The sequence below is a fragment of the Lagenorhynchus albirostris genome, chromosome 17 (genome assembly GCF_949774975.1).
Source record: "Lagenorhynchus albirostris chromosome 17, mLagAlb1.1, whole genome shotgun sequence".
In the NCBI taxonomy this organism is placed as follows: Eukaryota; Metazoa; Chordata; class Mammalia; order Artiodactyla; family Delphinidae; genus Lagenorhynchus; species Lagenorhynchus albirostris.
This window is the reverse complement of record NC_083111.1, coordinates 67687366-67713153: the sequence shown is the minus strand read 5'-3', so window position 1 is coordinate 67713153 and position 25788 is coordinate 67687366. Positions and strand designations below refer to the sequence as shown.

General features: G+C 39.5%; 1 protein-coding gene across 1 annotated transcript; it reads right to left on the bottom strand.

Annotated features, from left to right (window-relative positions):
* Positions 1–587: 587 nt before the first annotated feature.
* On the bottom strand, positions 588–25449 carry SQLE (squalene epoxidase). Its single transcript, XM_060128589.1, has 11 exons — positions 24387–25449; positions 20653–20905; positions 13960–14140; positions 12382–12478; positions 11117–11230; positions 10861–11032; positions 8959–9054; positions 4183–4325; positions 3612–3708; positions 1857–1944; positions 588–1124 (listed from the first exon to the last, which is right to left on the bottom strand). Exons 1-11 carry the CDS (start codon positions 24675–24677, stop codon positions 932–934), a joined length of 1725 nt encoding a protein of 574 aa, XP_059984572.1. The 5' UTR covers positions 24678–25449; the 3' UTR covers positions 588–931.
* Positions 25450–25788: the final 339 nt, after the last annotated feature.

Here is a 25788-nt window from a genome sequence, read left to right as displayed (position 1 = left end):
CTTAAAAGTTGAACAAGAGAAATGTTAATTATAAAAGCTTTATTTTATAAATAAAATTTTAGCCCTAATCGTTAGAATCTGAAGTAGTTACTTAAAATTCCTGGTTGTATTTTACTGCTCTTTTAATGGAAGCAATTTACTTTAGTGATATTTGGGGATTTACTTAAGTCTCATGATATCCTTCTGAATGTCCATAATCTCTTCAAATGTACTGTAAACTCAGTAAAGTCTGACTGATTTTAAGGCATTATGCCAGATATTGCAAGTGCTTATTTGTTCATTCACTGTTTCTTGAAATAAGCCTAGCCTGGCTTATTAATGTTACACAGTGGAATTTATATAAAGCCCTCGATTGCCTTTCCATATAAATGTGGTATTTTCCAAGAACTCAGAAAAGAACCTTATCCAATTGCATAAGTGAGGAAAGACAGGTGGATAGATGAGGAAAATAAGGTCCAGAGATATTAAGGCAACTTCCCCAGCGTCAGGAGTTATTTGACAGAATAGGTTTCCCTCCGCATTTTCCATCCCACTTTGGTTTCTTTTTCATGAAGTTACCTAAAGAAGTCCACAGCACGAGGCAAAAAGACATGAGAGTTCGTTCTTCATTTTATTTGCATGCCCCACAATAACTCATCCCAAATACTGAATTCAAAAGACAAACTGCAGTTCCTCAGTGTTAGCACTAATTTACGGTAACAATCATTTCTTTTACATATCTATCTTATTGTACCCTTCATTTGAAATTGCAAACTAAAGTATATATTTACATGTTTATATACAAATAACTTCAAAAACAAATTAATCCCAATCTTGGTCCAAGAGTTCTCACTTTAGAAGAGGTATAGTACTGTGCTATGTACATCTCTTCCAAGTCTCTTCAGACTTGGCAAGTTCCCAGTATTCATTCACAGATGGTTCCCCTTTAAGCTTAATGAACCAAGTACTTCATTTCTGAGTAAATTAGAGGAAATATTACAGAACACGCTCTGTACAATACAGCACCGCTACTGAAAATGGCTCGGGGTTTTGTAATCCAAGGTTCTGATTTAAAGCAAAAATATGTGGCATAGGCTGCAACGGCAAAGAAGTGTCCGATTAAAACCAGAGGATTAGGAGTCAATCTGTAATAAATAGGAAAGATAAAAAGTATATATATAAGTAAGACCTGGAAATGAAAGTTGACTCATAAAGAGGTTCCAATTATGTATCATCTGTAAAGGTAAACACACACTCCACATTTTTTTTTTTTTTTTTTTTTTTTCACACTCCACATTTTAGGGGACTTTATAAGCTTGTGTCTGCCAACTAAGGGACAAATTAAAAAATTTTTTTTCTTACAAGAAACTACTTAGACTTCACCCCTGTCAGAGAAGCCAGTACCTCCTCTTCGTTTATTAAATTGTCTGTTTTGAGCTGTTTCTCTCACTAGTCTTGAGATCTCGGTCTGAAATAGCTGGATTGCCTGGCTTGTTGAGTCTAGATGTTTCAAAAGATAACAGTGTTGACATTCAGATAGCAGACGAAGGGGAAAAGTCTTAAAGAATTTCATTTTGCAGACTTTCCAAGAATAATTCTACGTATGTCTGCACCATCAGAACTGTTACTGAGTTTCATGAGTCCCAACAGAATTAAATTCTAAGTATAAACTTCTGTTAATCACGGTTCCCATAGAATCAACCCTGTTTCTTAGAACAAAAATGCAGCACTAACTATTGCCTGTTTTCATTTCTCTGGGCTACGTTTTGTTTGGGGTGCTACTGGATGATAAAATGGCGCTTGCGGTCACTCATAAACCCAACTGTCCTAAGAAAACCTGGAACACCCGTTTCCTCTGTGTCATCGAAACAACTTACACAGAAAGCAGCCCAACTGGACCAGCAACACATTCTCCACCAAGTTTGAAGTAAAGAAAACACGCTTTTCTTAGTTGATGTAGGGAATCTAAAATAAAAGTTAAAAATTACTCCCGATCAAATTATCCACACATTTATGCTGGGTATTAATGAAATGTCAGAAAAAAAATGAATGTGTAACATTTATTACACCTTACAGATAATTTCTAAAAAATCTAGTGCTGGCATTTCAGCAACCCAAGATTTCCTTTAAATTTCATAAGTCACATTACACATAGTAATTTAAGTGTGAATAAACGTTTTGTGCTAGTAAATAATTACTAAACATGCAGGTCTTAGAAGTTAGTTATTTAAAAGCTATTTCCTTGACTGTGTTGTAAATTCATTAAATGATGCAAACTACTTTGTTGTAAACACTTTTCTTATAAAAACACAGTTCTAGAAACCAGATTCCCAGTCTCTAAGATGCCTGATCCATATCTCTGAGCAGTAAATTATCAAGTAAAAAGAACAGCTGTGAAGAGTAATAATGCCTTATATGTGTACATTTTTTATACTTTTCAAAATAATTCATTAAACCCTCACAACATAATATAATCAATCAATAACCTTTTTAATAGTACGGAACCAATGTTCTTCTCAAGTATGTCTAGATTGTTCTTCACAAAAGATGAAAAAGGGTACAACAGGTAACGTTTTACTCCAATAAAGCTCATTCCTCCTCCACTATTTCGTAACTTTTTTAATGTTTTGTCAGCAGATTCAAACTTATCATGTACGAAACTCAAGAGCTTAGAAAAGCTTAGAAAGAAGAGCTTAGAAACACTCCAAATTTAGTTCTTTTCTTGCCCAACCAGCCACTGTAACTTCCATGCTCAACTAGCAAGAGAGATTTGCTTGGCATATCACAGTAAGTTGTCTTTTCTTTTAGCAAGAACGATGGCTAGAGACTCTGCAGGAAGTATTTGTACTGTATCATCCTTTGTAATCAGATCACCAAAGCATAGATCACTAGGGCCTCAGCCAGGTCATAGAAATAGCTTTGTTGTAAACACCTGAGGTAATGAGATTCAAGTTATTTTTATTCTTGAAAACCTAAAGATCTAGTTTTACTAACCTACCACTCACTAATTTGTACACGGCCATGGTTGGGAGGTGGCACAGATGCCTTTTCCTCCATTTCTACCACTGTTTCTGCTTAGTCATGTTTTCCTTAACGTATAGATTGACCATCACCTCATATGGAAACAAAAACAAAAGCGTGGGAATATTTCTGCTTTGTGCACTTTAACAAAATCTAGGCTTGATATGAAGCTCATATTCATTTTACAAAATACAACTTTGAAAAGAAATTAAAACTAGTGTTCAGGAAGAAAAAGATTAACAACTATATTGCCTTTTAATTCATGGCCAGAAAGATCTTCCATCACAGTCCCATGCATTTGCATAAGATTTGCATCGCAATCTTATGCATCTGATTTGGACCAGAGGGGTGAATAATGACACATTAGTGAGGTATTGCTATTAAGGCTGTCTCCAGAAGCAACAGCCTTCCACACAAAGTGGTGGATACATGATGATTAGAAAAAATCTTGCTCAAGGGCTGAGTCAAAAAGGACTACCAACTTGGAAGTTAGCAGACTCAGGAAACATTTCTAGTTCTGGCCTAATCATTAACTTTTTTGTAATTAAGTTCCCTTCCTGTGCTAAAACCCTGCACTTCAGCAATATTCTTTTAAAAATATCTGCACTTACCATCTGTGGCAGAAAATAATTCATAAAGAGCCTGAGCAAGGATATTCACAACAAAGGAATGAGACGTTTTTCTTGTCCAATAGAATGATTTTTTGGCCTAAAAAGGAAAAAGATCACTTATTATATGGTAAAGGGAAGGAAGAAAGGGAGAGAGGGAGGGAGGGAGGGAAGAAGGAAGGAAGGGGAAGGGGGGAGAGGGAGAGAGAGAGAGAAAGAGCACAAACTGATGTTTATAATCCCCTAAACTGATAGTTATCCTGAGGACTGTTGTACAGTAATTATGCCTTGTTCAACATTTACACACCCACCAAAAAAAAAATCTCCAGAGCAATGAGTTACATCTCTGAAGCTAAGTGGCCCATGTAATCCAATGTTATATAATATCCAAATACAGAGATTCTAAAAGATTCACAGGTTACAAGTCAAGTTCTTAATCCTGAACAAGACTGCTTAAGAATCACTACTAAGGACCAGGCTCCTAGGTACAGACCTCCCCTTCAAAGCCCCATTCCTCTTAGGCCCCCCAAAAAAGTCTGTTTTGTGACTTTTTTGTCAAAGAATAATATCTTACCTGGAAAACAGCTGCATCATCATAAAGGTCAGGGATACCCTTTAGCAATTTTCTCCATAGTTTTATATCATTAAAAACAACAGTCATTCCTCCTCCAGTAAGAGGATGCCTCATGTTATAAGCATCTCCCAAAAGAAGAACACCTATAAAAAGAGAGAAAGTAGATTATGACGACATCCTGGAGCATCCTTTAAGACAAACAAAAAGACTACTCTGGTAATTTATAAACATTTTGAATGTGAGCTAGTAAATGAGAATGTGAAAATACAAGGGACTAAATCATGACTAAAATTTATTCAGGCAAAAATTCAAGAGTTGATTCAATTAATATTTATTGGGTAACTAATATGTACCAGACCCTGGGGATACAGTGAGAACAAGAACATGGTCCCTGCCCTCAAGAAGCTCACATGTATGGGCTTCCCTGGTGGCGCAGTGGTTGAGAATCTGCCCGCTAATGCAGGGGACACGGGTTCGAGCCCTGGTCTGGGACGATCCCACATGCCACAGAGCAACTAGGCCCGTGAGCCACAACTACTGAGCCTGCGCGTCTGGAGCCCGTGCTCCGCAACAAGAGAGGCCACGATAGTGAGAGGCCCGTGCACTGCGATGAAGAGAGGCCCCCACTCGCTGCAACTAGAGAAAGCCCTCGCACAGAAACGAAGACCCAACACAGCCAAAAATAAATAATAAACTCCTACCCCCAACATCTTCTTTTAAAAAAAAAAAAAGCTCACATGTGACCCTAAGATTAAGTCAAACAATGTCAAAATATTTATGAGGCCTCTTCCACGAAAAAACACAGAATGTACAGGCATCCGTGCATAAATAGCAAGCCTTCCACAAGGGAAAAACATCAAGAGGTCGTTGACGTTTCACAGTAATATTTGCTGCCAGCATGTTATAGAGAGATGTCTGTATGGTTCCAAGGGAATAGACAGATATTCCAAAACCATCAGAAGTTAATTTAGGAGAATAAGCCTCGATTGAATCTTAGCTGAAAATTAGGCCCCCTTAAAAACAAAACTACGGAAGCAGAAAGCTCTGCACTTTGACTCGAGATACACCTCCTGACCAAGCTCCTGACTAAGGTTCCCATCAGCTGTCAGCCTGGCTAATGACCTATGACTTAGAGGGACAGTTAAACAAAGTATTTATTTAATTTTGTCTCTGAGAGAAATAGCCAACCATAGTAATAGTGGCAAGGTGGCAGAATTATGGATAACTTTTTTCTGTAATGTCACAATATACTACATTTGTAACTAATTATAGAATACACATAATATATATTAATTTATGAAAAGGTATATTCTAAATATTAATCCAAGTTTTTTATGTATTAGTCTAATACCTTCACTAAAAACCACGAACTATAACCAGCTTTTATTCCTCTTTCTCCATGGAACATTCCTAGTCCCACCAACTAGGATATGTTCTCACAGCATGCTGTTTATATCAGTTTGGCACTGGCTTTCATTCTGCTTTGCAGTATAGTTTGTTCACACGACTGGTCGTTTATGATGCATGTTTCTCCATAGCAAATGACAGCTGTTCATGTTCAGGGGCCACAGTATATCGACAGCTCCCGTTCACACCTCTCCTCAGGGCTCCACACTCCTGTTTTCAGTGGGGCTCCACCTGGCCATTCAAATGACCTCCCAGCCCTTCACACTATGTCCAAAAGTGAACTCATCATCTCTCCACACTTCCCTAAACTTACACACTTTTCCCTGTATTTCCGATGTCAGCAAATAGGTGGCAAAATTATCTAAGCCTGAAACCTGGGATCCATCAAGAGACCTCACTGTTTCTTACTACCATTAATCACTGAGTTTCATGCATTCTTCATCTTAGATGCTACCCAAATCCATTCTCTACCTTCCATTTTTATTGCCACACCCTAGTTCAGGCCCTTCATCATCATTTACATGGAATAATTAAATAGCCTTACTATAGGCTTTAGTCTGAACTTTCCTCCAAACCACCTTCCACAACATATCAGCGTAGTATCTTTGAAACAAAACTCTAGTCATGCCACTACCTTGTTTAAAACTTTTCAATGAACTATTAGAACTAATAAATGAATTCAGCAAGGCTTCAAGATACAAGTTAAATATGCAAAAGTCAATGTTTTTCTATACACTAGCAATGAAGAATCTTAAAATGAAAATAAGTCCACTTGTAATAGCATGAAAAGGAGTAAAATACTTAGGAATAAATTTAACAAAAATGTGAAACTTACTCTCTGAAAACTACAAAATAATGTTGAAAGAAATAAACTCTTAACATTTACAGTCAAATTTTGACAAGACTGCCAAGGCACTTCAATAGGGAATAGTCTTTTCATCATATGGGGCTGGTGCAACTGGATAACCACATACAAAAGAAGCTGAACCCCTTCCTCACACCATACATAAAATGTAACTCAAATGAATCAAAACACCTACATGTAAAAGCTAAAGCTATAAAACTCTTAGAAGAAAATATAGGAGTAAATCTTCATGACTTTGGGTTGAGCAAAGACTTTACATATGACATCAAAAGTGACAAAAGGGCTTCCCTGGTGGCACAGTGGTTGAGAGTCTGCCTGCCGATGCAGGGGACGTGAGATCGTGCCCCGGTCCGGGAAGATCCCACATGCCGCGGAGCGGCTGGGTCCGTGAGCCATGGCCGCTGAGCCTGCGCGTCCGGAGCCTGTGCTCCGCAGCAGGAGAGGCCGCAACAGTGAGAGGCCCGCGTACCGCAAAAAAAAAAAAAAAAAAAAAAAAAAAAAGTGACAAAAGAAAAAACCAGATAAACTGGACTTCATGAAAATTAAAAACTTCAAAGAACACCATCAAGGAAACCAAAATGACAATCCATGGAATGAGAGAAAAACTTTGCAAATCATATCTAATAAGGGATTTATATCTAGAATAAAGAATTCTTAGAACTTAATAAATTTTTTTAAATTTACCCAGTTAAAAAATGTGCAAAGTCTGAACAGACACTTCTCCAAAGAAGATACACAAATGGCCAATAAGCACATGAAAATATGTTCAACATCATTATCCATCAGAGAAATACAAATCAAAATCACAGTGAGATATCACTTCACATCTACTAGGATGCTATGAGCAAAAAGGCAGATAATAACCAATGTCAAGGATCTGGAGAAATTGGAACCCTCATACATTGTTCATGGAAACGTAAGATGGGTCAGACACTTCGGAAAACAGTTCGGCAGTTGCTCAAAGCATTCAACAGAGTTACCCTAAGACCCAGCAATTCAACTCCTAGGTACATACCCAAGAAAAATAAAAATAAATGTCCACACAACAACTCATACACAGGTATGAACCAAAAGTAGAAACAACCCAAATGTCTACCAATTGATGAATGGATAGTCAAAATGTAGTACTGACATATCCATACATAGAATATTACTTGGCCATAAAAGCAAATGAAGGACTGATACATGTTACATGGATGAACCTCAAAGAAGCCAGTTACAAAGGATCATATTATATGATTCCATTTATAGGAAATATCCAGAAGAGGCAAACCTATAGAGACAGAAGGTAAATTAATGGTTGCCTGGAGACTGGGAGGAAAAGAGGAGTGACTGCTAATGGGTACAGGGTTTCTTTCTGGTGTGATAAAAATGTTCTAAAATTAATTGTGGTGATGGTTGCATAGGCCTATGAATATACTAAAAACTAGTGAACTGTACACTTTAAATGGGTGAACTATATGATTTGTGAATTATATCTCAATAAAGCTATTATAAAAGAGAACTTTTCAATGACTTTCCATCGTCTATAGGATTAAAACTAAACTTTAAATAAATATCTTACCTTTCTACCACTCTGACACCTATCCTATGCTCCAGCCATAGGAAGCTACGTGAGTTCACTTAAGTGCCACCATTTCTCGGCCATCCTAGCTTTTGTAGATGTTGTTCTGCCTACTTAGAAGTTCCTCATCTCTTGGGACCTCCCTGGTGGCACAGTGGTTAAGAATCCACCTGCCAGTGCAGGGGACGTGGGTTCAATCCCTGGTCTGGGAAGATCCCACATGCCACGGAGCAACTAAGCCCGTGCACCACAACTACTGACCCTGCGTGCCGCAACTACTGAGCCCACGTGCTGCAACTACTGAAGCCCGCGCGCCAAGAGCCCGTGCTCCACAACAAGAGAAGCCACCGCAGTGAGAAGCCCGTGCACCGCAACAAAGAGCAGCTCCTGCTCGCCGCAACTAGAGAAAGCCCGTGGGCAGCAATGAAGACCCAACGCAGCCAAAAAAAAAAAGAAAAAGTCCCTCATCTCACTGTCCACCTGATGAGCTCCCACTCACCCTCCGTGTCCAAAGTCCAGCTTTGTTTCCAGAGCAGTGTCTTCCCTAATCACCCTTCCCAGTTCACAGGCTCCCCTCCCTGCCTTGTACACCCCGCCCCTTCGCAGTGAATCTGGGGTACCATGAGTGGGCTTTCATTACAGCATTTATGATCAGTCTTCTGAAATTATATGTCTATATCTCTCACTAGAAAACTGCCTTCTCTAGATTAAGGACTGTATTTAATTAACTGTTGTATCTCCAATAACTAGAACAGTGACCTATATGTACTGAATATTAAATAATAGATATAAAACTAATTTTGGTATTACTAATGCATTAATCCACAGTAATCAAGTTTCCATACCACATGTTACAAACTGTACCACATACATGTCATTTGGAGTAATGAATCTGAATATTTGGAATATCTTTTATAAAATCAGTCCAATAAAATAATACCTCGTTTGTTTACTGGTGAAGAAGGGAGGAAGCTTGCTGGCATCGACCTCAAACGAGAATTCTGAGTGGCTTCTAGGAATGGTTCTTTGAGGTGATCTGCAGTAAAGCCCACCCCACCAAATAAATGGTTTATAACATTCCAATTTCAAGTTACCACATTTTCTTATCAAGAATAAACAAATACCTACTACACATCTGTTATGGTTGTTACATATATTCCTTGCGAAAAATCAAGAACTAATTATTACTAAAATTGTTCATTAAGCACCTAGTTATTCAAGCTAAGGAATTACTAAGGAATCTAAGAGAAAATTAATGTAAATAGATAAACATAGAGCTGGGTGAACCAGAAAACTTGAGGAAAAGTGAAGCAAATCCAGATGAGATGAGACAGGGAGAAAAACCACCCACCTCTCTTCCAAATGTTAAATGCTAGGTATCATATATTTAACGCCTAATTTACTGTCACCACCATATTCTATAAGATCAGAAGAAATATACCACCAATTCACAAACAGCAGGAGGGTATGTACAGTAGAAAAAGGGTAAGGTGTATAGAGCACTACCTTTCTGAGCTTTAGTTTCTTCATCTAGAAATGAAACAGTGGGATTAGCTTATCTCTGAGATACTTCCCAGTTTTAAAGTTTTGTGCTTCTACCTGCATAGAAAATAAACCTTCTTTTCATACAATTCGTAATCTGGGAATATAGGAGCAGAATGCCTATGCTGAAACTATTCCTTCCTACAATGAGTAGAATTTCCATAACTAATTTGAGCATAAAATTACACAGGGCAGTCTGCTGCAACTAAGTTTCAGACTGGGGGGAAAATCTATATAAAAGAAAAAAATGCTAAAACTATCACATTATTAACTATCCTTTTCCTAAATATGCATAACTCATTCTTTCCATCTGAAAGCTTCAAAAATGGCTTAACTGAGTGAAAATGTATTGAAGTGCTGAAAATGTCATTGTTAAAAATCTAAATTGGTCCATGTATACCTTAATTTCTGTTAATATTCCATTAATTATTAAATAGTGCTTTAGTTTAAAAAATAACTAACTTTGCTTAATTTAAAAAATAACTTAAAGAACATAATATTTAAATAAAACGTACTCATACCAAGGATAATGTGCTATTACTATAATCATATCATAACTGGCAAGCAGGGTTTCCCTTCAATTTTATCAATATTCTTAATAATTTGTTTACATTTCTTTCTTACATCTTCCTATTCTCAAAAAATAATAATTTTAATGAGTGTTTTACAAAGATGTCTGAAAGACCCCTTATAGCCCTCATGTTCTGAGGTCAGAGATGTATGAGCCAGACAGACCTGCTTTCCACCTTGGCTCTGCCACTTACTAAAGGTTTGTATTTGGAGAAGCTAAGTAACCTCTCTGAATCTTAGTTTCCTCATCTGTAAAATGGGGATCATGATAATGCCTACCTCATAGGGTAGTTGTGTAGACATTCAATTATGTTTGTAAAACACCTCTTATATGGTAGACATTCAATATATGGTAGCTATCATTTCTACAAAAACCAAGCACAAGAAGTAATTAAGTGTAAGAGCTATTTCAAGAATTCACATACCTAGACTGCTATCCAGACTACCTTAAAAAATACTATATGCCACTATTAATGATTATTCAGAAAACTATAATTATTACTAAGAAAAAATACATTGAAACTATTTTTTTTACTTGGAGATTTTTTTGTGTGCTAGTTTAAATAGTTCATTCAGCTCCATTGTAGCTGACTGGATGAATTTTTCACCTGCCATCCTTATCTTTGGCCTAATTTAGACAAAGCTTCAGTGAGAACTGGAAATGAAGGGCCTTTTGTGAGACTTGCTTGCAGACAGTAGATTACAATGGCAGTGAAATACTATTTCTTACCAGGTAATTGTGGGTAAATGTTTTCAGTCATGTATTCTCTTAAATTCCTTGGCATTTCTCCTCGGACATCAACAAGTACTCGAGTTTCATTAGGTGAAATCTGGTAGATGAGAACTGGACTCGGATTAGCTAAAATAAGTTCAGCATGATTTGCTTTAAACTGTGGTGCATTCTAGAAAAACAAATAAATAAAGTATTTTAATAATTTTCAAGTTTCAAGTTGCTTTTATTTCCTACAATTGCATTCCTATGGTACCTTCATAAGGAAGCCAACAAAATGTGAAGAAACGGAAACTTTATTGGCGACCAGGTTTTTCCTGAACTTGGAAAAAAGTCCATCTGCAACAACAGTCAATGGAGCATGGAGTTCCTACAACAAAAACAAAGAATACTCAGCTAAATGGTTAGAAGTACACAGTGAAAAGGACATTCTTTTAAAAGGTACATGAACAAATTTAAATACATTATGGGGCATTACAGAGTATTTGAAGATAATGCTATTGAAGGAGCTGTTACATGGGCTGAAGGTAATGCACGACCAATCTTTAGAGACCCTTCCCCTTGAGTCCCTGAGGATCACCTTCCTCCAAAGCCCTACCATCCAAACCATCTGGGATTAAGCTACTTTGATGGACACTGGGGGAAACTGCTACAAAGCAAGCACAGCCCATAGAGGATTGAATCTCATTATAAATTCCAAGGACTAACCACATTCTTTTATTCTAGAATTTTCTAACTTCACATAGTGCTTTCAGTTAGTGGCTAGGGCTTAGAAGAATTTTTGTACATGTAGATGTATGTATTTATATTATCTTGTAATTGCCCCCATTAGAGTATAATTCCTAGGACGTGGTTACCCTATGGAGCAGCCGGGAAGAATCAACAGATAAGCCTTGGACTTTCTCTTCTTTACTAAACCAACAGGAGCAAACTATTTTATTCTGCTATTTCCCCAGACATTCTCTTACTTTTTGCCTTTCTTACTTAAACAATATTTTATTCTAATTATTTCTTTTATGCTGAATCCTTCCTTTTTGCATCTTCCAGTTCCCCTCTGCTTCTCTCCTAGGGTACATTCCTCATTTCAGTTTTTTTTTTTTTTTTTTGCGGTACTTGGGCCTCTTACTGTTGCAGCCTCTCCCATTGCGGAGCACAGGCCCCGGACGCGCAGGCTCAGTGGCCATGGCTCACGGGCCCAGTCGCTCCGCGGCATGTGGGATCTTCCCGGACCGGGGCACGAACCCGTGTCCCCTGCGTCGGCAGGCGGACTCTCAACCACTGTGCCACCAGGGAAGCCCTCATTTCAGTTTTTAATACAGTTAAAATCGTGGTGTTTGTTTCTGAAGTTATTTGAACAGCATTCTGAAGTGCTCTAAAGAACAATGTGTTCAATTTGGTGCAGAGAGCTTAGATCTTGGTCCCTTTGATGAATAATAAATTGGTGAGCCTACTTTTTTAAAGGAGTAGGAGAAAAAGAAAATAAAAATCTCTTAGGAAGAGCTAATATTTGATATATCTCACCTTGATGTCTCCAGTCTCTTTATCCCTGTACTGAACTCCCATCACAGCATCATCTTCTTCTAGTAACTGCAGCACAGTGCCCTCAATAAACTTTGTGCTAAAAGATAAATAAACAGAAATAAATTCTCTGGTAGCATAACTGAACAATTTAAATAAGGAATGAAAAATTCCCTTTTCTTTATCTTGAGTTTACCCATGTAAACTGGACACACATGTACATAGAAAAAGGTCTGGAATGACGAAAAGTAAAAAGATCATTAACGGATTTTAGAATTGGTGTGGTTTCAATTTTCTAATTTCTTTCTTTTTTTAAATTTATTTTAATTTTGGCTATGTTGGGTCTTCGTTGCTGTGCGCGGGCTTACTGTAGTTGCGGCGAGCGGGGGCTACTCTTCGTTGAGGTGTGTGGGCTTCTCACTGCGGTGGCTTCTCTTGTTGCCGAGCACGGGCTCTAGGCATGCGGGCTTCAGTAGTTGTGGCGCACGGGCTCACTAGCTGTGGTGCACGGGCTTAGTTGCTCCGCGGCATGTGGGACCTTCCCAGACCAGGGCTTGAATCCGTGTCCCCTGCATTGGCAGGCGGATTCTTAACCACTGTGCCACCAGGGAAGCCCTTAATTTTCTAATTTCTTAAAATGGAATACATATTACTAATGTAATGATTTTTTTAAAAGCATTTTAAAAAGTAACATGAGGTTTTATCTCATTCATTAAAAAATAAAATACATGCAGAAAAATTTTACATACCCACACAAATTCATACACGGAATTGGAACTTATCTACCAAATTATTCAGAGTAGTTACTTCTAGTTAGAAGGATCATGGATAATTTTTACAATCTTCTTTATATTTCTGAGTATTTTTCCATTTTTCTACAATGAACATATTCTACTTCCATAGATATCAAATTCTTTCAGTTCTACGGATAATCCACTCATTTCACTTGCTTTGTCAACACTTAAGCCTTTGCCAATGACATGAGGGTTCTCATGTTTAAAACTTAAACCTCAATTATAATGCATAGGGCTAGAGACAAATATAAGTTAATAATTAAGAGAAGCCCTTTAAAAATTGTGAATCATTATACTATACACCTGTAACTTACATAATATTGTACATCAACTATAGCTCAATAAAAAGAGAGAGAGAAGCAGCCAGTTCTGTCAGTCTAGGTCCTTAATATGAATGGAACAGGGATCTTCTCTTGAAGTTCTCTAACCTGACTTTTAATAAAAAGTACCATAACCACAAACCCCAACTCCCAAGTGGGCACATATGAACTTAAACCTTAATTACAACAACTATATCCTCTAAATTCCAACCACATAAAAGATCACATATTTAGTCAAAGGAAAATTCTCAGTAGTTCTATGTCATTCAAAGGAAGGTTATCTATATGATACTCTTAACAAAGGCATTGAAGAGCTAACATTCTTCTAACTTATGGTTTATTTTAGTATAACAGCTATGTTCTAACCCATACCCAAACACTTATGAAAATGTATAAAACAGTATTTGTAGGAAGGCCAAGTTTAAATGTGTTTCTTTAACATCATGTATTTGAAGCTGTAGTCTTACTTGGGCTCGGCCATAGCTGCTTTCCGGAGACTCATGATGAACCTTCCATGATGGAAAGCTCTTCCACTCTGCACATGACTGTTTTCTGACAGAGGGAAAGGAATCTGAACCTCTGATTTGCTCTCCTGATCATGAATTATGTAGCCATTTACAACCTGGGCATCAATACCTTCCACTGTATCTGCAAAACAATTCAGGTCAAAAAAATCAATTTTGTAATATACCCAGAGTTACACTAGGCACCAAGAGGACATGGACCATTGAAAATGAGTTTCTGTGTTCATAAAGCTATGATACAAATTGGAGAACTGGACATTACTATAACTATTTCAGAAATCTTAATGCTTCTGGAAGACAAGTCTTAGCAAATTCATAATATCACAAAAGGTAAATATTTACATATAAAATTCACTCATTAAAATTCATAGGAAAAATATTAAGACCCTAACAATAATGGGTAAAAGTGTATAGATGATTCACACTAAGCAGTACAGAAACATTGAACATATCAGGAAAAATGTTCAAAACTTGATTTAAAAAAATCAATGAAATAAAACTGAAACAATAAGACACCAAATCTCTCAAAATTGCTAGTGAGATAAAGATAAAATGGATAAATTTATATATTACTGGTTATATTATAAAGTAATAACATTTTAGAAAATAAGTACAGCAATAATTATCAAGAACCATGAAGAAGTTAACATCCTTTGATATAATAATTTTAGTCTTGTAATCCATCTAAGATATTCATCCTAAAGGTATAATTCATATTTTTAATAATTATTAAAGGTATATACAAAAACAGGTTCACTACAGTGTTACCTCTAATAAGAATAACTGTAAACAACCTAAATATGAATCTAAGTTAGGTAAAGTATGTTATTAAGTATGAACTGAGAAAATACTATGTACAGGCTTAAAATTATGCTAAAGAATGGTTAACAGTATTGGAAATACGTTTCTGTGAAAAAGTGGACTTTAGCATGTATATTAAAATAGTCACATAATATATATTTAAATACATTAAAATATATTAGGATTAAGTACATTAAAATAACTTCATTTCTGATGAAAGGAAAACTTTATAATAAACAATTTTTATCACACATCTATGCTAAGATCAAAATAAATCAGTTTCTGATATGCTTTTTAGTCACACTTAAAGTCCAGTCAGGGACAAGCTGGATGAATACTTGTCACACATCTGACCCAGGACCAAAGTAAGTTAATTTTTTGGTATGGTTTCTAAATTATTCCAGTTAAAATTCATTCAGAGAAAAGTACACATACATCCTAAAAGCTTCCAGTTAGCAGTGTATTCACTTCGGATCTCTTTGCCAGTCTTTACTGACCTAAATGTTTAAAGCCCATCTAGTATTTCTACTTTTGTTTTGTCAGCTACTGAGATAGCTTGTTTTTCTTAAGCCATAATTATATTATGGAAGAACTTTAAATGCTAAAACTGTCCAATTTAGAACACAACAGACAATGTGAAAAGTATATAGACGATGTGAAAAGTATATAGTAGCACAGTAAAATTTTTCCTTGGGTAAATTATCCTAAGTCAAGTATATAAACAAGGTCTAATTTAAGATTTCTTGAAAAATCTTTCTCTCTCTTTCTACTTTATTGATGAAATCAAACATGACAGACTTTGGCACTTTTACTTCCTTAAGCAGGCAGGAAGTGGCACCCTAAACCTTCATGAAATTCAGGCTTCACGAATACTAGATAGTTAATAACTTTGAAGACAGTGATGGGACTTAGAGCTGTCACTAACTATTAACCATATAGCTCCAATATTAGACTACTACTATCAACATATCAGATAAACTGGCATGGAAAACTCTTCCACATTGAAAAATGCAGAATTGCTTTCTATGAAAAGGCAAGCTAAAAAACAAACCAACAAAAAAACTGCATATGCTAAAAATGAAAAGCAACTTCAAAGTCAAACCAGTGAGCAAGTTTTAAAGGCAATAGCATAAGGGCATCAGAACCACAAGCCTAAAAGGCTGGAGTTATAAGGGCCACTCCTGGATAGGAGGTAGGGGCCCCCACAGGCAATGGACGTTGGAACTTGGCACCATACGTAAATTTCTTGTCAATACGACAGAGACCAGAAAAAATCAATTCAACGCCCTGAGACATGGCATGGAAATAAGCCATCTACCATAGGCCATGGGTGGAGTCATCCATAAGAAATCCAATCATAACTTTGTACCATGACCTGGTGTGAAGTCTGAACCTCAAAATGAGTATACAGTGCATAATAAAATAGGTATCACTTATGGAAGTCCAAATATAAATCAGAGTCAAGGAGTAAATATAACAAAAGACAAACAAAATTTATGACATTTTATTTAAATACACTCAAGACCTAACTGAATGGAGAGTATACCACATTCATGGATAGGAAGTCCAAGACAATTTTTCTAAACCTGAGCTAGACATTTAATGCTATTTCAGTCTTAATCTTGACAGGGTTTGTTTTCATGGGAATTGAAACCTGATTCTAAATTTTATATACAGAAAAGCAAAAAGGCCAAGAAAAGTCAAGATAATCCTAAAGAAAGTGAGGTGAGGAGGAGGTTCCCCACTGGATAATGAGACTTATTATAAAGATATAGCATTTAAATTATAATGTATTCATTTGAAGAGTTCTAGATATTAAGCTTAAGCCAAAGGGCAATCAATTCACTTATTAAAAACCCACACACAAGGATGGGTCAGTCAGTATTATATTAAAAGTCCACACTCCGAAAAGTAACTATTTCAAGGGCTTCTATTATCCATAGCTCATCACACCTGAGGGGGAACTGATAGCATAATGAATGTTAAAAAGGACTCTTGCTATGATACTAAAGGTACGCATGATGCGTGGACTGGCTAAAATACCTCAGTGGCTCCCCTCCCTCTTGCACGGCTCTCCTCACCCTTACACGAACTACCCATAAGAACCCATTGATGTTTGCTGCCACAACCTTGGACATATCCCCTGAGGCTGGATTTCTAAATGATTCTAAGTCCAGTCATTAGTCTGAGGGCATTTCCAGTTGCCTGATGTTCAACGATAAAGGTAACAAAATCCTGTCTCAGGATACTGTCACATCTGCCTCAAGTGACCGTCTCATGAAGGGTGGTGGTTAGGAAACTTAAAAGGACAGAGGTGGACCTCCCTTCCTCACAATGCACTCTCTCCACTTGGGTCCAGAGCCCTGCAGTCTTTTGCTTTTCCTCCTCACCTGCTCCTTCTCGGTCGTCTTTTTTGGCTCCGGCTCACCTCACTGACCTCTATACGTTACAGTACCCCAGGGGTCGTCCTGCACCTCTTCTTGGCAATGTCATCTAGTCTCATTTAAATACCATGACTCCTCTCTTTCTCTCATCCCTCACATCTGATCCATCAGCCGGTCCTACTGACTCTTCCTTCCGAAGATAAATATATTCCCAGAATGTGACCACCTCCCCCACCTCTACGGCTACGACCCTAGTCCAAGCCAACAACTCTCACTGATTCCGCAATAATCTCTAACAGGTCTCCCTGCTTCTGACTTGCCACTTTATGATCTACTCTTTTTTCTACACAATAACAAGAATATTTTAAAATAATATTTCTAATCATACTTCTAAAATGTGAAATCTAATAACTCCTCTTCTTAAAATTCTCCAGTGGCTTCCCTTTGGAGTAAAAGCCAAATCCATATAGTGGACCACAGTGGAATCCAGCCCCCATTGCCCATCTGACCTTTTCTCTATAACTCACACCACTCAAGTCAACACGATTCTCCTTCCTTGCTCTTCAAAGAGGCCAGGCTCACTCCTCCCACCAGGCTTTTCCCCTTGATTCTCTCTCTGCCTGGAGAGAGAGTCCTTTCCTCCAGGTAGCCCTAACTCCTTCACCACCTTCAGTCCTTTACTCAAATGTCATCTTCTCAGCGAGGCTTTCCCTTCTCCCACTTCATTATTTAAAATTACACGCCACCCTCAACTCCCTATGTCCCTTTTCTGAGTCTTCTCTAAAGCCCTTATAACCATAATATATACTCTAAATTATATTTATTCATCTTTTATCACCACCCTCTACACTAGCAACTAGAATGTGTGCTCTATGAGGGCTGGAATCTTTGTTTTGTTCACTACTGTAGCCTCAGCACCCAGAACAGTACTTACAATACGGCCAATGCTTAATAAATATTTGTTAAATGAAGCAATGAATGTAACCCCTTTAGTCGCCTCCCTCTCAACTTTACCTTCTCTGTCACCACACAAACATGCTCTATCTAGTATCAAAATACCCCTCCTTTGGGGACTTCCCTGGTGGCGCAGTGGCTAAGAATCCGCCTGCCAGTGCAGGGGATGCGGGTTTAAGCCCTGGTCCGGGAAGATCCCACATGCCGCGGAGCAGCTAAGCCCGTGCACCACAACTACTGAGCCCACACACCACAACTACTGAAGCCCACCGCCTAGAGCCCATGCTCTGCAACAAGAGAAGCCACCACAATGGGAAGCCCGCGTACCACAACAAAGACCCAATGCAGCCAAATATAAATTAATTTAAAAAAAAAAACCTCCTTTATCCTCACATCTGCATCTCACCTCTGCCGTTTCTGTATTCTGTTAGAGAAAAACTCCTCGAGAGTAGTTCTCTAGTCTCAAATTTTTTAATCTCCCACTCACTTCAGTCTAGGTTTCGTCTACACAACTCCACCAAAACACCGTCAATGTCACAAGCAACCTCCAAATGGCCAAATCCAATGGCCCTTTCTCTACACTCATCTTACCTGACCCTTCATTAGCAAACCATGACATGGCTCCTTTCCTTTCCTGATACGTACCCGTCCCCTCCAGCTAGAAACATTTTCCTCTCTTGGATTAAGGACACCAAACTCTCCTGGCTCTTTTCTGCCACTCTGCCGGCTCCCGCTCAGTCTCCCTGGCAAGCTCCTCTTCTTTTACCCAATCTCTAAACATCAGTTTCCCAGGACTTGGTTTATTCTGTCCTCTCTTTTCTCCCTGCACACTCTCCTTAGCTGGTCTCCATCACTGCTGTGGCTTTTATGTATTACCAATATGCTGACATCTCTGAAATGTCTACTCCAGCCAGCTCAAATCACTCACTCCTCTGCACTCGAGATTCATATATTCAACTTGACATCTCCACTTGGATATCTCAATAGGTCTCCCAACTTCCTCCCAGTGCCTGTTCCTCTCTAGGTCTTCATATCAGCAAACAGCACCGCCATCTACCAGTTGCTCAAATCAAAACCTAGGAATCATTTTTTAATACCCCCTCTCTCATACCTCACATCAATCCTTTAGTAAATCATGCCATTCCTGCCTCTTAATTTGGTCATGAATCTGTCCACTTCTCTTTACAACCTCTCTACCATGCTAGTCCAAATCACCATCATCTGTCATTTGGACTTAGCAATGAGCTCCCACCAGACTCCTTGAGTTGACTCTTGCTACCGCACCACCAGTCTTGGAGGCTATTCACCACACCACATCCACACATTCTTTTAAAACAGCTTTCTACAAACTGCAGGATGTGACTCAGCGGTAAACTGTGAAGTGACTTTCGAGCTGTGAATTGTATACTTGGGTAAAATCACGACAAGTATTTATAAAGTAAAATTTCAGTCTGATTTAGGTATGTTTGTAGGTACTGAGTCAGGATGTAAGGTGTGTCTGTCATTGTGAGTAGCTGTCAAAGGTCTGAAGCCTTTACAGAAGCGTAAACAGGATCCTGTCATATTCCTGCTCCACTGCCTTCAAAGCCCTGCATGACCTGGCAGCTGCCTACCTCTCCAACCTTAATCTCAAGCCACTCTCCTTTCCCCATTACCCAATACTTTCTGGCGACATCGGTCTCCTTTTCAGTTCATTGAATAAAATAGCAAACATCACACAGTGCTTACTACATACCAGGAACTCTTCTGAATGCTCTGTCTTTACGAATTCCATTAATCCTCTTAAACGGTGAGACACGGACTGTTTTAAGTGTGCCAGTTTTACAGGTGAGGAAACGAATACACGGGAGGTTGCGTAACTTAGCCAAGATCACACGGCTTTTTCTGTATCTGAGGTGGTAGTCAAACCCAGGCGAGCTAGTGCCAGAACCAATGCTGGTCATTGCTACAACGTACTGCCTACCCTACATACCAAGCCAGCTCTTCTCAGTTCACAGCCTGGGCCTAGATTTATACTTTGATTCCCAAGAGTAGGTAGCCGATCTGTCTTGTTCACCGGTATGGCCTTGGCACCCAGTACAGCACCTCATACAAAGCATACAGCAAATATAAGTATTTCCTAAATGAGTAGTGTTTAAAAAGCACTGGGTTAATGGATGAATGATGCTTTAAAAAAAAGGTTCCATAACAGGTACATCATATGCACTCTACAAATGATAGTTCCCTTCACCTTTCACCAAATTTCATGTCCTCATTCTGGTTTTCCAGTCTTCAATTTTGACCATTACAATGTTTTAGCCACTTCATTTATCTCACTAAGGCTACTTCATATCTCCTCATGCTTATTTTCTCCTTTGCCCTCATTTTCATGCAAATTTGTTGGTAAATGAATAGAGTAACTTTTATACATGAAAATAAAATGGAATACTTTTTTACCAGTCATAGCAAGGAGTGCTTGCTTATGCCACATAACTCCTAAAAGTCACTATGAACCTACCTTCAAGACCCAGGTCTTTAAGGACATGATAACCGCCTGGCTGCAGAAATTCTCCGAGTATCCTGTCAGGCTCTTTTAAATCTCTCTCAATTACCGTCACCTTTCTTCCATCTCTGGAAAGCACTGCCGCCAAAGCAGAGCCGAGTACACCAGACCCCACGATGATAATTTCTGGATCATTTTGAGAAGATATCAACGTAGAGGCAGTTGCTCCTATTAAGGTTGTTTCTGAAATACTGGTTCCTTTTTTGCACTGTTTTTAAAAAAAAAAGTGAATTATGTAGCCACATTTGTTATCTTTAAATCATACTACTACTATATAGACACACTGGACATTTGCATCTTAGGTAAAAACTATACCCTAAACGTTATCAAACCAAATGAACTGTTATGTTTTTAAATCCAGATCATATATAAAAAACGATATCAAAATATTGGTTAAACAAAAACGTATAATAATATCCCAATAAAATTAAATGTGTATTCCATCATTCAGACATATTTAGAAAATGCTGTCACATATTTATAAATCCATAATAGGCCAAACATAAAAAATGTTTACAAGGGGCTTCAAAGACTTACAGGGAAAATTCTATCATTAATTACTCAATGCTTCAAATATATACTGAGCATCTACCAGATGCAAATCATGTACAACTTTTTTTTAAATTAATTAATTTATTTTATTTTATTTTTGGCTGCATTTGGTCTTCATTGCTGCGCGCGGGCTTTCTCTAGCTGTGGTGAGTGGGGCTACTCTTCGTTGCGATGCGCGGGCTTCTCATTGCGGTGGCTTCTCTTGTTGCGGAGCACGGGCTCTAGGTGTGCGGGCTTCAGTAGTTGTGGCACACAGGCTCAGTAGCTGTGGCTCGCAGGCTCTAGAGCGCAGGCTTAGTAGTTGTGGCGCACGGGCTTAGTTGCTCCGCGGCATGTGGGATCTTCCCCGGCCAGGGCTCAAACCCGTGTCCCATTGGCAGGCGGATTCCTAACCACTGCGCCACCAGGGAATCCCATACACAATTTCTGATATGACTTCATGTTGCAAATTATTCAGCACCCTGTAGATATTTCAACAATTCATCTTTATTTTCTCCCTCTGGATTTTCATCTGAAAAATCTACCTTAATCTAAAATCACTTTTATATAACAAAAAGACTGTCAAATCCTGGCTATTGATCTATTAATTGAGAATATTTATCGTAAAATTCCAAGAGAATAACTCATTCTGTCCCTTGGGATTCGACCTGTTCACAATTTTAGTCCTTACATATAAGAATATATTTAATTTACCTTCCTTTCCCCCTATCCTGATACTCTTAAGAGAGCCTAGTCAAACAAGTGGCCCTGCAGTTTAGAAATAAGGACAAACATTAAACCTATCACTCGTTGGGCTGACAGTAAAAACCTTTACTTTGATTATAAGAAGATGAAAAAGGCCTGTTTTGAGAGATTTATGCCCACTGAGCATAACAGTGCCTGTTACTTTTTTTTTAAAGAATAATTCAATATTTTTTGTTTTGTTTTTAGCCGTGTGTGCTGCACATGTGTGATCTTAGTTCCTGCACCAGGGACTGAACCCTCGTCCCCTGCATTGGAAGCACAGAGTCTTAACCACTGGACCACCAGGGAAGTACCAGTTCAATACTGTAATAAGTATTTTTTCTTGGTATGTGGATTCACAAATATGAATACATTTCAGATTCAGAGTTGCAAGGAACCATCTTCCTTGAGTTCTCTGACCTTATCGATTAAGACTAAACGAAATTTTGATGGGGTTTTAATGCCATTTTGACAGGGTTTTAATAAAAAAGGAAGGAGATAAAACCTAAAATCCTTTAGAATTTTAATTCTCTGTGATTCTAATATTCATTCAGCCTGTATAATGGACTGGGGCCTTCCTGTCCATTCTACTTTTTTATAATTTCTCTTAGAGAAATTATCTTTTCACAACAGAGTTTACTCTTACTCTCAGTATTTCCTAATGGCCAGAGCAACTGTCTATATTTAAATTACTGTTCTGAGAGCAAGAAAAGCCCCTTTTGTCATCTTAGCCATTTATTAGTTATTCTTCCTAAATTTTCCCTGTTAAACACACACACACACACAATCCTGGAAGGAGAACTCTGGAGAAAGTTACGTCTTTCAGAGCCTGGTCAGTAGATTAGTAGCTCCCACTAATGGGAACTTAGTACTCATTACAGTCTACCAATTCCCAGGTATTTAGGAAATAAGCAGAAAGCCTGAGGTATTCACAAAGTGGAACCAATAGTGACTGCTGGTAATCCGATTTCCTACCCCCAAATTTCTCTGTGGTATAACGACATTCCAGCCACCTGGACTAGTGCTCAGCGACCTCGAGGGACATTATCTCAGACAAAGACACCAAAGACGTCAATTTGAGGATTTAAGATTCTCTCTCCCTCCCCTCCCATTCCTCCAACCCACACCCACCCTATCACTGAATTCAGCACCACTCCAAAGGTTCCTAACAGAGACTACCTTTAGATTAATGTTAATAGCTACTATTTATCACAGTTATGAACCAGGCATTTTGCAAACATTAACTCATTCAATTCGCTATAACTACCAGCAAGGTTAGTGCTGTTCCCACCTAAAAGAGGCAACGGATCCTTACAGAAACTAAGCAATTTGCCAAAGGTCTCACAGTCAGCAGTGGTGAAGCAAAACTTCTAAACCAAGCCCCCCCCTTCTGCAAACCGTGCTGATCTGTACTGCAGACACAGGAAAGTGATGTGGATCCAGAGCCCAAAAAGAGTGAATTATTCTGTAGGCCACGCACCCTAACGTCAAGTCACTGTCGTCCCTTACTTGGCCTGCTGCTGGAGTCTCTCACCCCACATCCCTGCTTCCACTCTTGTACTCCTACAATCCATTCTCCACACAGAAACTGGAATGTGCTTCTTAAAAAGTAAAAATCAAATATCATTACTCCCATACTTAGAATCCTCCAGTGCTCTTGGGAAAAAGTATAAACACCCAAGGGCAACAAATCCGAAATGTTCTGACCTCAACAACCTTTCCCCCCTCATCTCCCACCATTGTCCTCCTCTGCTGTCTTTGCAGGGATCATCATAACTTCACGTGTATTTGAAGACCCACCTTTGATTTAGGAACATGGCTGAACTGCACACATCTGTCTCTTGATTTAGGACCTTGATTTACTCAAGGCTCCGCAGACTTGGGGAGGGGAGGGTGTTTTGCCTAAAACTTTAAAACACAGCATTTTACTCTGCCAGCTCTTCCCACTGTTCTGTGACTTTCCCCAGGCAGCTGTCCCTTCTTATAAGCCGCAGACTTAACCTGCAGCGGGTTTCTTTCTTCCCAGGTTCAAACATAATCCTTACCAAAGGATTTAAATTAAAAAAATATTTTTTTCCAACACAGATGGTGATTCTGTCCTAGTGATTCAAACATTTCAACTTTCATCATCAAATCAACATCCATAATCAAACCAATTTTATTTAGCATTGGCACCACCAACACTAAATGAAACAAAGGTTTTTCAATCATTCCTAAGAGCCTCAAGGATTTAGCCAAGGAACAGTCAAGAGCTTTTAAAACAAACAAACAAAAAAACCCAGCTATATGAGAATTCCTACCACAGTATCTAACCTGCAGCCTTTCGCCCTTTAAATTAGAATATTTACATTTGAGTAACCCCAGTCCTAATTTTAATATAACACATTCATTTGCCCACTTGGAATTCAACCTACCCTCCTAGACCCGAGCTGCTCTTTATTTTCTGATCCAGGGGGGGATTTGGCCCAGAAGAAGCCAATGAAAGGCAAGGCTGACAGAATATCCGAGAAGACCGCGAACTGGGAGCCGCTCTGCTGGCGCCCGAGTAGGGCCCCGTTCCGGTAGCGACAGCGATAGGACAGCACCAGCCCCAGCGACAGGAACACCAGCACGCACAGCAAGAGCTCCTTGTTGGCCAGAGAGACGAAGTCTCCGCATTTCTTATAAAAATAGGTGAAAGTGGCAATGCCAAGAAAAGTCCACATGGTTTAAAGGCTTCTTCGGTGACACCGGGTCAATGTTCAGATCCGATCTTTTCTGGTAGGGTTTTGGTGTTTAGATGTTCTCCCCAAAAGGTGTTGCCAAAAGTAGCACGGGGGACCGGCCAAAGTCCAGTAAACACCGTCACAGGATTACAATTCAAATCGGACTAATTTACAAAATCACATAAAGTTAGTATAAAAGTATCAGAAGAGGGGAACGTTCTCCAGGATTTAAAAAACAGTATTTAAAAATCTGCTCCAACAGCTTCCGACCAGGCTCTCCCCTTTCAAGCAATCCATGTATTTCCCCACCCCCTTTTTTTTTTCCTGGAAGGCGAGGAGGGTCCTGGGGGCTATTCCGGATGATGTTCTAAATTTTGTTGCTGGCTCGTCGTGCAGTAAAATTGCTCTTCTCTCTCACCAGCAGCAGGTGCCCTTTCAGAAGAGGAACAGGGGGAGAAACATCAAAGAAATATCTCGCGTTGGGAAAAATGCGGCTTCGCCTCGTCCGACAGCGATGGCCCAGCCGGGTAGGAAAGCGCCAAGGCCTGCGGCGGTGAGGAGTGAGCGTCCTCTCTCGCCGGGACCGCCTTCGCCCACCAAAGATGGCCTCGGACTGGAGACTGCGGCTCTAGGGCAGGGAAGCGCAGCCCCTACCTCGAGACCTCCACCTCACCGCGGCTCCCGAGGCACCAGCCCCCGAACCTTCCAGCCGCTGCACGGCAGTTTCCACAGCGCTACCCTTAGAGGGCAGCGGCGGCGGAGGCGGAGGCGGAGGCGGCGGCGGCGGGGGCTCCCGACGGACTCCTCACCAGCATCCCTCGCGGGCGGCGGCAGCCTTCCAGCGCGGCGCTTCGGCAGTAACCAGAGTAACCGCCTGGAGCCTTAGTTGCTGGCCAGGCCCAGTGCACCTCCGCGGAGGATGGGCTAGGCCTGGGCCAGGGACCAGAGGACGGGGCCCCGCCCACCGTCACCGCCCTCCGCCTCCGCCAACCAATGACGGCGCGCACCGCGCCGTAGGCCGAGATGGCGCTATGCCGTGTTTGGCCAATCGTAGGCGGCGCGGCCCGCGAGGTGCCGCCCAGAGAGGAGCTGGGACGAGGTTGCGTGGAGT